General features: G+C 43.5%; 1 protein-coding gene across 1 annotated transcript in view; it reads right to left on the reverse strand.

The window, feature by feature from the left end:
- Positions 1-11,858, reverse strand: part of LOC139408324 (eukaryotic translation initiation factor 4 gamma 2-like) — a 28,071-nt gene extending 16,213 nt beyond the window's left edge. The window contains exons 1-12 of the mRNA XM_071152076.1: positions 11,284-11,858; positions 10,001-10,109; positions 3,441-3,506; positions 3,031-3,156; positions 2,665-2,767; positions 2,385-2,516; positions 2,148-2,214; positions 1,887-2,038; positions 1,587-1,697; positions 1,215-1,397; positions 536-671; positions 113-288 (exon numbers count right to left, since the gene is read on the reverse strand). Coding sequence (XP_071008177.1) covers positions 113-288; positions 536-671; positions 1,215-1,397; positions 1,587-1,697; positions 1,887-1,970 — 690 coding nt within the window. The 5' untranslated portion in view covers positions 1,971-2,038; positions 2,148-2,214; positions 2,385-2,516; ... (3 more) ...; positions 10,001-10,109; positions 11,284-11,858. The remainder of the gene's footprint in view (positions 1-112; positions 289-535; positions 672-1,214; positions 1,398-1,586; positions 1,698-1,886; positions 2,039-2,147; positions 2,215-2,384; positions 2,517-2,664; positions 2,768-3,030; positions 3,157-3,440; positions 3,507-10,000; positions 10,110-11,283) is intronic.
- Between the last annotated feature and the right edge of the window lie 897 nt (positions 11,859-12,755).

Consider the following 12,755-nt stretch of genomic DNA (forward strand, 5'->3'; position numbering starts at 1 on the left):
ATCTCTGTTGCACACACATGCTGCAAGTTTACTAAACCATTAATATGGCCAAAATGCTCACGTTATAATTTTTTTTAAATAGCATTGAATCAAATCAAATCCAGTTATTTACCTGGTTGGACTTGATAAAAGACTTGTTGGCTCCAATTTCAAACGGAGACTGTGGTTGGGGGGCGGTGTTGTGGCCGTTATGTCCGTTGACGTTGAAGAGCGGGTTGGAGCGATGACGTCCCAGAGTGGGAGAGAACCTGTCCTGAATGACCCCCGGGCCCGTCCCTATCCCACCACCTGAGGAGACAGGTTAGAGAGGAGTGAGAATTTACATCTGGCTGTCACATTTTCTCAGTCACAGAGCATGTTTGAAGTAGACTTTATAAGTCAGACTGGGTAGAATCACTGGCCTACAAAATCATGTTACATCCCAAATAACTACTCATTTTGTGATAAATGATCCCCTCAAACACGCTGGCAGACAATAAGTGATTAATGGATGAGACCTAGACAGGCAGATGGACAAACCTACGCCCGTGCCTACCTGGCATTTGTCCAAACATGTCAGCCAATCCCCCGAGAGTCTCCATTTTCATCCTGTTTGGCATAAAAGGGCCTTCCAGGAAGAAGTCCATCCTCATTCCCTGAGCCATGGTCGCTGGGATGAAAACACCCAAATCCTGGGGAGACAAAAACACACTCCAGTGAATAGTGCTCATAAAAACACTAAAAATACATCCTATTTGTTGCTTCTTGATGTTGTAGTTATATAGCCATGTGCATTCTCTGTCACTCATCACTCTTAGATACACTGGGCAACTACTGAATAATCATATGCTTCCATTAGTAGATGTGTGAAGGCATTCTCTCTGTTGTGTAATAAGTGAGAGTTGCTTTGGAGAAGAAAAAAAAGAGACCCGGAGGGGTTGTCAGGAAGCTCCAGTTATAAAAGAAAGAGCATAGGGTTGCTGTACCAATAAGCTTGGCCTAAGAAGCCACAGGTAGGGCATCACAGATTCAAAGATGCTACTTTGACTTCGATGGTGATATACACAGGCTTGTTCTCAATTGGTCTTTCCTCAATTCCTCATCTCCTCTTTCCTCGCCTCCTTCTCAACTGTACTGGATGAGAAGGTCCAAGGTCTCTCCTCCTTTTGAGGATGCGGCAAAGAGAGAGGATGAGATGAACAGGCCATTAATTCCAGTTCTCTCCACTGACTCACTTTCACTGCCTCTTGACGGATCTGGTTGATGGTCTTTGGTCCGTTGTCGATGAAAGCTTTGCGGGGGACCCAGTTGTTGTCTCGCAGCTCTACCGTGTCCTGCAGCAGGAAGCGGATCCTGGCGGGCAATTCCTTGTTGTTCATTAAGGATAACATACGGCCAAAGTACTGGTCCATTAAAGACTGTAGGGCAGAGATAACAGTGGTGTTAGGAGATGGACACATTTCTCACACAGCGGCCGTATTTGGCCAAAGTACTGATACATTTCAAACTGAGGGAGAGATGAACAGTGGTGTCATGACAGAGAAAGAGACAGACATACAGGCCGTAGGGATGACAGCAGACAGACCGCTAGGAACAAGAGAATGTACCTTAGCTTTTTCATGGTCGAGTCTAGGCCCCACTGTTCTCATTATCTGACAGAGGCACTCCAAATCCTCCCCCATATCCTTGAGTTGGACTCTCTTCTTCTTTTCCAAAAGCTAGGAAGGGGGGGATGATGGTATTATACAAGTGGCATATTAGGGACCAGTGCCAGTAGAAAAGTAAAAACTACGAAGAATGTCTAGTTGAGTTCTGCTTTGCGAAGTTGTTTCTTAAGTTGCAAATAATAAATAAAAAGGTATACAAAACTAAATCCAAAAGAACTACACTGAAATGGTTGAACATACTGTTTTGATGCACTTATGAAGGATAGATTCATGGATGAGGTCGAGTTTGCCAAGTTCCGAGATGAATTTAATGTTGCCAAGCATCTTGATCTTGGCAATGGCACGCTGCTCCTCCTCCTCAGAAGTAAGAGGGTTGTCATGTTTGTCATAGACTGGTAGAAGGAGAACATCAAGTTAGTACAAGTACAATAGGGAGTCAAGTAGCGGACTTGTGGTGGGCCTTGTCCCAAAAGAGCCGTGTTGGGGAGTTGTGGTACTCACTTTCAACATTTCTGCTGCGGTTTTCAAATTCATCTTGAAGCTTGGAAATTAGAAGTCTTCTGAAGGTCTGCAAAATCAGGACAACATTTGAGATTGAACATCAGAACCAGTGACATTCTATACAGGCACTTGGGACATAAAGAGAAGACCAGAGTTGGTTCTACACTATTGTACAGCACATACAGATTCCCATACAACTAGACATAACCGTGCAGAAAATAAAAACTTGATGCTTACAGTGCTCTGCTTTTGGGATGTTTGGATCTCGGGCGAAGGGCCATCAAAGTTTGGTGCGTCCTCTGCCAAACGCAGACATAGCTGCGCATAGAGTGAGCTATACTTCGGCTCTTCTAGGGCTTTGTCTACAATCTAGATGGGAGGGAGGAGAGGGGAAAAAATATATTTTATTTTAATCCATTAAAGCATCAGTTATACATGGAGGATGCCAGGAAATTATAGATTACATTTGCAAAGAGCAGACACGGTTAACAGGAAAATAAATAAGAGGCTTACTTACCAGCAAGATGATTGCTTTAAGGACGAGTTTTGTATCTACGCCCACATTCAGGAGCTCAAGGCATAGCTTGTCAAACTTCTCAGGCGTGAGCTTGTTGAGTATGCTAAAGAGGAAAAGGAGGAGCGGGGAGAGAGAACAGGGACATGTCAACTCATGGGCACATGCATAATCAAGAGGGGTTGGGAAATCAACAAGATTTGCTTGTTAGCCATATAAAGTTGGTGGTTTGCTCTTGTAAACATCTGACAGAGAAGCATGTGCTCATGCAGGCGGCAAGGGCACAGCATAAAACCAAACACATTGAGAACTTTTGAGGAAATAAAGCTTAAACCAATTTGTTGACAAATTGTGTTTCTTGACACTTACCCTCTCACTTTCCTAAAGATTGCATCGTGTCGCTCTTTTTCGTTGCTGGAGTTGGCATCTCGTCTAGTGCTTCGTGAAGGAACCCATTTCGGAGCGCTGTGCCCGGGGGTTTTCCCCAGGAACTCGCTGGAGTAACAGAAAGGAGACTTTGTTGAGCTACGGCACTAAGTGATCATACACCACCAGTACTACATACAGGTAACAGCAAATCACATCTGCAATGCTGGAGAGCAAATACACAGAGGATGACGTTTATCATTCTAGAGAGCATCAATTCCACTCAGATAGAGATCGCATACAAAAAATGCCTTTTAGCTGAAACAGGGTTCCCAGCTCCTGGTTCCCAGTATGTATTATTTGTGGATCCCTTAGGATGATTTCTGGGAATCATGCCTGTGTGGTAGGCCTACCTGTTGCCGACAGTCTTGGGATAGTGCTGAGGTGCACCCCTACCAACACCTCCCCCCGAAGAAGCACTGTTAGGGTAAACGGAGAACAACTTTGAATATGCAAGAGCAATGCATAGGAATTGTACATGTTTAACTGATTGAAAGAGTTGATCACAGTTTCACACTCCCCTCCATACGTCATTCATGTCCTGTAAGTGCGAGCTAAAAAGTGTTGATTGATTTAAGCAACATATGGTTGGTTCCACAAGATTAGTCAATACATTGTCACCCAGAGCCCTATAATTTGCATACAAGGCTCTGTTGGCATCTATTCATCTAGGACTATAGCCTACTTCAAGCTAAAGTTACTGTCAAGATGAATCTGGACATACACTGAACAAAAATAAACAACATCCAAACATTTTGAAAGATTTACATTTCATATAAGGACATCAGTTAATTGAAATAAATTAGGCACTATTCTATGGATTTCACATGATTGTGAATATAGATATGCATCTGTGGTCACAGATATATAAAAAAAAATGAAAAAGGTAGGGGCGTGGATCAGAAAACCTGTCAGTATCTGGTGACTACCATTTGCCTCATGCAGCACGACATCTACTTTGCAGAGTTGATCAGGCTGTTGATTGTGGCCTGTGGAATGTTGTCCCACTCCTCTTCAATGGCTGTGCGAAGATGCTGGATATTGGCGGGAACTGTCGTCCACATTGATCCAGAGCATCCCAAACATGCTCAATGAGTGACATGTCTAGTGAGTATGCAGGCCATGGTAGAACTGGGACATTTTCAGCTTCCAAGAATTGTGTACAGATCCTTGTGACATTGGGGCTGTGCATTATCATGCTGAAAAAGTGGTGATGGTGGCAAATGTGCCTCAGGATCCCGTCACGGTATCTCTGTGCATTCAAATTGCCATCAATAAAATGCAATGGGTTTCTTGTCCGTAGCTTATGACTGCCCATACCATAACCTCACCATGGGGCACTCTGTTCACAACGTTGACATCAGCAAAACATTGGCCCACACGACGCCATGTCTGCCCGGAACAGTTGAAACCGGGATTCATCCATGGAGCCTACACTTCTCCTGCGTGCCAGTGGCCATCGATGGTTAGCTTTTTCCTACAGAAGTTGGTTACGGTGCTGAACTGCAGTCAGGTAAAATCCTGGTGAGGACAACGAGCACGCAGATGAGCTTCCCTGATACGGTTTCTGACATTCTTTGGTTGTGCAAACCCACAGTATCATCAGCTGTCCTGGTGGCTGGTCTCAGATAATCCCGCAGGTGAAGAAGCCGGGTGTGGAGGTCCTGGGCTGGCGTGGTTACACGTGGTCAGCAGTTGTGCGGACAGTTTTAAAACGTTGGAGGCAGCTTATGCTAGAGAAATTAACATTCAAGTCTCTGGCAACAGCTTTGGTGGACATTCCTGCAATCAACATGCCAATTGCACGCTCCCTCAAAACATGAGACATCTGTGGCATTGTTTGACAAAATGGCACATTGACTGGCCTTTTGTCCCCAGTACAAGGCGCACTTGTGTAATGATCATGCTGTTTAATCCGCTTCTTGATATGACACACCTATCAGGTGGATGGATTATCTTGGCAAAGGATAAATGCTCACCAACAGAGAAGTAAACTAATTTTGGCACAACATTTGAGAGAAATACGCTTTGAGCGTATGGACAATTTCGGGGATCTTTTATTTCAGCTCATGAAACCAACACCTTATATGTTGCGCTTATATTTTTGTTCAGTATAAAAAAGGCCCATCGGCCATAAAGACATGACAAATCACAATGGACTGACATCGGACCGTGTTACCATCACCATAGTGATATCGCCACTGTGGACCAGAACAATGGCAGTTATTCACATTCAACATCTGGAGCATAAAGAGTAACCCACTTTTCCTTGTTTTTGCTGAAGCCATTTGTGTTGCATAATATCCACGGTCTTAATCTTCATGGAAAGCAAGTACATACCTTATTACTAATTATTAAACAGATCATATTCTTTGGATAACTCCTGGGAGGGTAAGGAAGTGAGTCCAAATAAATGTTCCCATGTCATAACGATTCATTGCAATATTGACTGTGAAACAACGGTGGAAATTGGGAGAAATTAAGTATTGCCATCGCTGGTTATCCAAAAAGCTCAGGCTCTGGTGCAGAATTAAAAATCAGTACATCTGAAATGGTAGTGGCAGGGGAAAGAGTGACCCCTGAAATCTTTATTGATAAACATTGCTGATTACCATCTCCAAAATATAGAGGAAGAAAAATGTGTCACTGTCTGGTATGACAATGTGCACATTCAGAGTAGGACTACTCATTGCAGCAGTACATTTACCAAACCTAATACTGTAGCTAAAACCCCTTACTAAATCAATGGTGCCTGGTACATTGTTGGTGCTCAGGACATTAAAGTGGCACCCACTCACAAATTATTGCACCATTCTTAACAAAGGGCCCATTGAACACAAATATTCTCCATATTTGGCCAAATCACAGTTGATGCTATACTATTTTATGTTATACAATGTCAGCTTTAGTAATTTTTGGAGCCACGGCTTTCAATGTGAATGTGGTTTGACTGCATCCTGACCCTAAAGCCTCTGGATAACATCAATGTCAAGTGACATGTCCTAGTTTCGTAGATACACTATATACACACACACAGAAGTACATGGACACCCCTTCAAATTAGTGGATTTGGCTATTTGTTGTGGACAGGTGTATAAAAATCGAGCACACCGCAAAAGATGGCGCCGAAGAACATGGCTGACGTTTAACATTCTCCCAACCACTTGTGCTATTTTTTTTTTTTTTGCGCAACTTATTTTGAACATAATGTTGCTGCTACTGTCACTCATGACCGAAAATAACTTCTGGACATCAGTACAGCGATTACTCACCGCAGACTGGAATAAACTTTTACCTTTAGCAAGTCCGACGAGAAGGATGTACTGCTTTCACTGGAAAAGGCCCAGAACAGGACCTGTAATTTGCTTGAAGAAAAGACGCAGGAAAAGGGGACGCAGATGGGGCTGCCTTTGAGAATCCGTAGGCGAGCGAGTAAACTCCCACTACTATTCTTTCTTCTTGCTAACATTCACTTATTGGAAAATATAAAATGATGATCTACGATTAAGATCATCCTACCACCGGGATATTAAAAACTGTAACATCTTAAGTTTCACCGAGACGTGGCTGAAAGACGTTACGGATAATATAGAGCTGGCGGGATTTTCCATGCACCTGTAGAACAGAGAAGCTATGTCTGGTAAGTTGAGGGGTGGGGGTGTGCGTCTATTTGTAAATAACAGCTGGTGCGCAATGTCTAATATTAAAGAAGTCTCGAGATATTGCTCGGCTGAGGTAGAGTACCTTACGATAAGCTGTATACCACACTATCTACCAAGAGAGTTCTCATCTATATTATTCGTAGCCATCTATTTACCACTACAGAACGAAGCTGGCACTAAGACCACTCTCAACCAACTCTGTAAGGTCATATGCAAAGAAGAAAATGCTCACCCAGAAGAGGAGCTCCTAGTGGCCGGGGACTTTAATGCAGGCAAACTTAAATCAGTTTTAACACATTTTTACCAGCATGTCACATGTGCAACCAGAGAAAAAAAAAATCCTACACCACCTTTACTCCACACACAGAGATGTATAGAAAGCTCTCCCCCACCCTCCATTTGGCAAATCTAACCACAATTCTATCCTCCTGATTCCTGCTCGCTCAATACGGAAGTGGTCAGATGACAGATGCTACACTAAAGGACTACTTTGCTAGCACAGACTGGAATATGTTCCGGGATTCATCCAATGGCATTGAGGAGTATCCCACCTCAGTCATCGGCTTCATCAATAAGTGCATCGACGACGTCGTCCCCACAGTGACCGTACATTCATATCCCAACCAGAAGCCATGGATTACAAGCAACATCCGCATCGAGCTAAAGGCTAGAGCTGCCGCTTTCAAGGAGAGGGAGACTAATCCGGATTCTTATTAGAAATACCGCTATGCCCTCAGACAAACCACCAAACAAGCAAAGTGTCAATACAGGATTAGGATTGAATCCCACTACACCGGCTCTGATGCTCATCGGATGTGGCAGGGCTTGAAAACTATTACGGATTACAAAGGGAAACCCAGACGCCGAGCTGCCCAGTGACGCAAGCCTACCAGACGAGCTAAATGCATTTTAGGCTTGCTTCAAGGCAAGCAACACTGAAGCATGCACAAGAACACCAGCTGTTCCGGATGACTGTGTGATAATGATCTCGGTAGCCAATTTGAACAAAACCTTTAAAACAGGTCAACATTCACAAAAACTCTGGGTCAGATGGATTACCAGGACATATCCTCAAAGCATGCGCCGACCAACAGTCAAGTGTTTTCACTGACAATTTAAACCTCTCCCTGACCGAGTCAGTAATACCTACATGTTGTTTCAAGCAGACCACCATAGTCCCTGTCCCCAAGAAAGCAAAGGTAACCTGCCTAAATGATTACCGCCCCGTAGCACTCACGTTGGTAGCCATGAAGTGCTTTGAAAGGCTGGTAATGGCTCACATCAACAGCATCCTCCCGGACACCCTAGACCCACTCCAATTCGCATACCGCCCCAAAAGATCTACAGATGACACAATCTCAATCCACACTGCCCTTTCCCACCTGGACAAGAGGAACACCTATGTGAGAATGCTGTTCATTGACTACAGCTCAGCGTTCAACACCATAGCACCCACAAAGCTCATCACTAAGCTAAGGACTCTGGGACAAAACACCTCCCTCTGCAATTGGATCCTGGACTTCTTGTCGGGCCGCCCCAGGTGGTAAGAGTAGGCAACAACAAGTCTGCCACGCTAAATACTTAACACTGGAGCCCCTCAGGGGTGTGTACTTAGTCCCCTCCTGTACTTCCTGTTCACCAATGACTGTGTGGCCAAACTCCAACACCATCATTAAATTAGCTGACAACGACGAGACGGCCTATAGGGAGGAGGTCAGAGAACTGGCAGTGTGGTGCCAGGGCAACAATCTCTCCCTCAATGTGAGCAAGACAAAGGTGCTGATAGTGGACGACTGGAAAAGGCGGGCCAAACAGGCCCCCATCAATATCGACAGGGCTGTAGTGGAGCGGGTTGAAAGTTAAGTTCCTTGGTGTCCACATCACCAATGAACTATCATGGTCCAAACATACCAAGACAGCCGTGAAGAGGGGACGACAAAACCTTTTCCCCCTCAGTAGACTGAAAAGATTTGGCATGGGTCCCCAGATCCTCAAAAGGTTCTACAGCTGCACCATCGAGAGCACCCTGACCGGTTGCATCGTCGCCTGGTATGGTAACTAACGGCATCTTCCCGCAAGGCACTACAGAGGGTAGTGCGTACAGCCCAGTACATCACTGGGCCAAGCTTCCTGCCATCCAGGACTTATATAATAGGCGGTGTCAGAGGAAGGCCCTAAACATTTTCAGCGACCCCAGTCACCCAAGTTATAGTTATAGTTCTCTGCTATCGCAAGGCAAGCGGTACCGGAATGCCAAAGCTAGGACCAAAAGGCCCCTCAACAGCATCTACCCCCAAGCCATAAGACTGCTGAACAATTAATAAAATCACCACCGGACTATTTACATTGACCCCTCCTGTTTGTACACTGCTGCTACTTGCTGTTTATATTATCTATGCATAGTCATTTCACCCCTACCTACATGTATAAATTACCTCAACTAACCTGTACCCCCGCACACTGACTCGGTACCGGTACCCCCTGTATATAGCCTCGTTTTTGTGTTACTTTTTGTTATTATTTTTTACTTAAGAAAAGATTTGCCAAATAGACTAAACTCTTCTTGAACTGCACTGTTGGTTAAGGGCTTCTAAGTAAGCATTTCACGGTAAGGCCTACACTTGTATTCGGCGCATGTGACGAACAAAGTTGGATTTGCAATCTCCATAGCTAAACATTGGCAGTATAATGACCTTACTGAAGAGCTCAACGGCTTAATGCGGCACAGTCACAGAAAGCCACCTTCCCAACAAGTCTGTTCGCCCCGGTCAACTCTAATACCCTGACTACACCGATCGCGTCGCGTGCGTGAGCGTTGCAAAATAAATGTAGGAATCTATGCTATTCAATTATTGCACCCACACTGCTCGCGAACGTCTGCGTTGCCAAGGGCTAAAATATAAGTAATTCCTATTGCTGATGCAGAGTGCGCTGCAAGTCCTGCCCCTCCCATCTCCTCATTGGTTTACAGAAGCAGGTACCCACATGCCATCTCCTCATTGGTTATACCCACGTGGGTGACAGAGACTATGCTGTTGAATTGCTGTACTATGTTGTAATAGCAACAATATCAGACATTATAAGAAGTCAGGGACCTGATATTCAGAAAAGCAGCATACTGATCCATGACAGGTGGGGTATGAGGTACAAATGACACGGCAAAGAGGATGCTGCTTGATGAAACCCCAGTGTGTGTGTTTGGAAATGTCCCCTCAATATTTAAAAGGATTCCTATTGGGGGAAGAACATACCTGAAACGAGAAGCACCCCCTACTGCAATCACACTCTCCACTTTGGCGGCTTGACAAAGAAGAATCTTTAAAAGAATAATAATAACAGAGAGGGGTGGGGAAAACAGTGCTGTAGGAGAGAAAGATATGGATCATGCATTAGTATCATGAGTTACCAAAAATGACGATGTATTCAACTAAGATAGATTCTAATGCTGACTTTGTCTGGTGCAACGACTAGGTAGCTAACTTCAATTATACGGAACAAAAAAATATATATAACGCAACAATTTCCTTGATTTTACTGAGTTACAGTTCATATGAGGAAATCTGTCAACTGAAATAAATTCATTTGGCCCTAATCTATGGAATAAAAATGACTGGGAAAAGAGATGCATCTGTTGGTCACAAATAGAAAATTAAAATGGGCCTCAGGATTCGTCACGTTATTTCTATACATTCAAACTGCCATCGATAAAATGCAATTGTGTCCGTTGTCTGTAGCTTATACCTGCCCATACCATAACCCCACCGCCACCATGGGGCACTCTGTAAACAACGTTGACATCTGCAAACCTCTCGCTCGCCCACATGCCATAAAAGCGGTCTGCGGTTGTGAGGTCGGTTGGACATAGTGCCTCATTTTCTAAAACGATATTGGAGGCGGCTTATGGTAGAGACATCTATGTTCATAATTCTATGGCAGCAGATATGGTGGACATTCCTGCAGTCAGCATGCCAATTGCACACTTCTTCAAAACTTGAGACATCTGTGGCATTGTGTTGTGTGACTAAACTGCGTATTTTAGAGTGGCCTTTTCTCCCCAGCACAAGGTGTACTTGTGTAATGATTATGGTGTTTAATCAGCTTCTTGATATGCCACATCTGACATGTCTGACATTATGTTGAAATATTATAAAATGCTAAATAAAATATGTACTCGCTTTGGTAACGTGATATCAGCTATTTGTGATATAAGCTAGCTAACAATAACTCATGCTACCTCAAACGTTAACTACCCGGCATACATTGAACGTAGCCGCGAGATAGTTAGCTAGTAGGAAGTATTGTGTTCAACTGCTGGTCATGTCATTAATGTGTGGAAAACAAAGATGTTCGTAATGTTTCAATATGTGTCGATAAAACGCCGGTAACCGCATGGCAGCATTAAAACATGACCATGTTATTCCATCACGACGCCATTTTATGCAGTAACGTTAATCAGCTGGCGAGGCTAGCTGGCTTACATCGGGCAGCCATTTTGGATAAAATTATGCGAATTTGTAAGGAATTGCAAACTTACCTTCACTAAAAGAACTTCAGTTTTATTGTTTGGGTGGCCACCAAAGAAGAAATGTAAAATCTTGAAAATAAAAGCAAATTTGGAAGCGTGCGAAAGCCAGCGATATCAGGAACGAAAAGTAGCTAGCTAGCTAGCTAGACGTATACTGTCTGCTGCTTCGTGCTGGAGAATAATGATGCGTTCAAGACAACTGGGAACTCAGATATTTCCGACGTCAGTGCGTCCAAAACAACAGAACTCGGAGGGGAAAAAAACAGCTCAAACTCGGGAACTGTGACTTCTTTCTTGAAATCTGTTTTGCCGACCACGAAGATCACTGACGTTATGGTTCGACCTTTATTTTTCGAGTTCCCAGTTGTCGTGAACCGATTGAAGTCAGAAGTCGGGGTTTTCCGAGATCCCAGTTGTTCTGAATGTGACATTAGACTAAAAAGTAGCCTATCTACGACGTCATTCTTGAGATTTCACAATATGCGGTGTCATTTTTAAGAAATGGGGTGTTATTCAATTGTTGTGGAGTGTGCAACTTTTCTCCAGTAAAATTACCCATCAGTCTAAATTTCACGAACAAGCCCGTTAACTTTTATGTCCACAGCTTCTCCCCACACACAACACCTATGTAGAACAACAAATATTTTTGTTAAAACCAAGTCTTTATTCTTCCCTAAGTGGTTAGAAAAATATTTGAAATTGATTTATTTGATAAAGGGAATATATGCTCTTATAGAACATTTTTAGAAACGACTTCCCAATACATGATTCTATATACAGTTGAAGTCGGAAGTTTACATCCACCTTAGCCAAATACAATCCTAGTAAAAATTCAAAAGAATAGTAAAAATGTGTAGGCCACCTTTCTCGCACTTGCTTTTTCAGTTCGGCCCACAAATGTTCTATTGGATTGAGGTCAGGGCTTCGTGATGGCCACTGCAATACCTTGACTTTGTTGTCCTTAAGCCATTTTGCCACAACTTTGGAAGTATGCTTGGGGCCATTGTCCATTTGGAAGACCAAATTGCAACCAAGCTTTAACTTCCTGAATGATGTCTTGAGATGTTGCTTCAATATATCCACATATGTGTCAATCCTCATGGAGCCATCTACTTTTTGAAGTGAAGTCCCTCCTGAAGCAAAGCACCCCCACAACATAATGCTGCCAACCCCGTGCTTCACGTTTCGGATGATGTTCTTCGGCTTGCAAGCGTTCCCCTTTTTCCTCCAAACTTAAAGATGGTCATTATGGCCAAACAGTTCTATTTTTGTTTCATCAGACCAGAGGACATTTCTTCAAATAGTATGATCTTTGTCCCCATGTGCAGTTGCAAACCAGAGTCTGTCTTTTTTTATGGCGGCTTTTGAGGTTATGTCGATATAGGACTTGTTTTACTGTGGATATAGATATTTTTATACCTGTTTCCTCCAGGATCTTCAGGTTCTTTGCTGTTGTTCTGGGATTGATTTGCACTTTTCGC

The sequence above is a fragment of the Oncorhynchus clarkii genome, chromosome 1 (genome assembly GCF_045791955.1).
Source record: "Oncorhynchus clarkii lewisi isolate Uvic-CL-2024 chromosome 1, UVic_Ocla_1.0, whole genome shotgun sequence".
Lineage (NCBI taxonomy): Eukaryota > Metazoa > Chordata > Actinopteri > Salmoniformes > Salmonidae > Oncorhynchus > Oncorhynchus clarkii.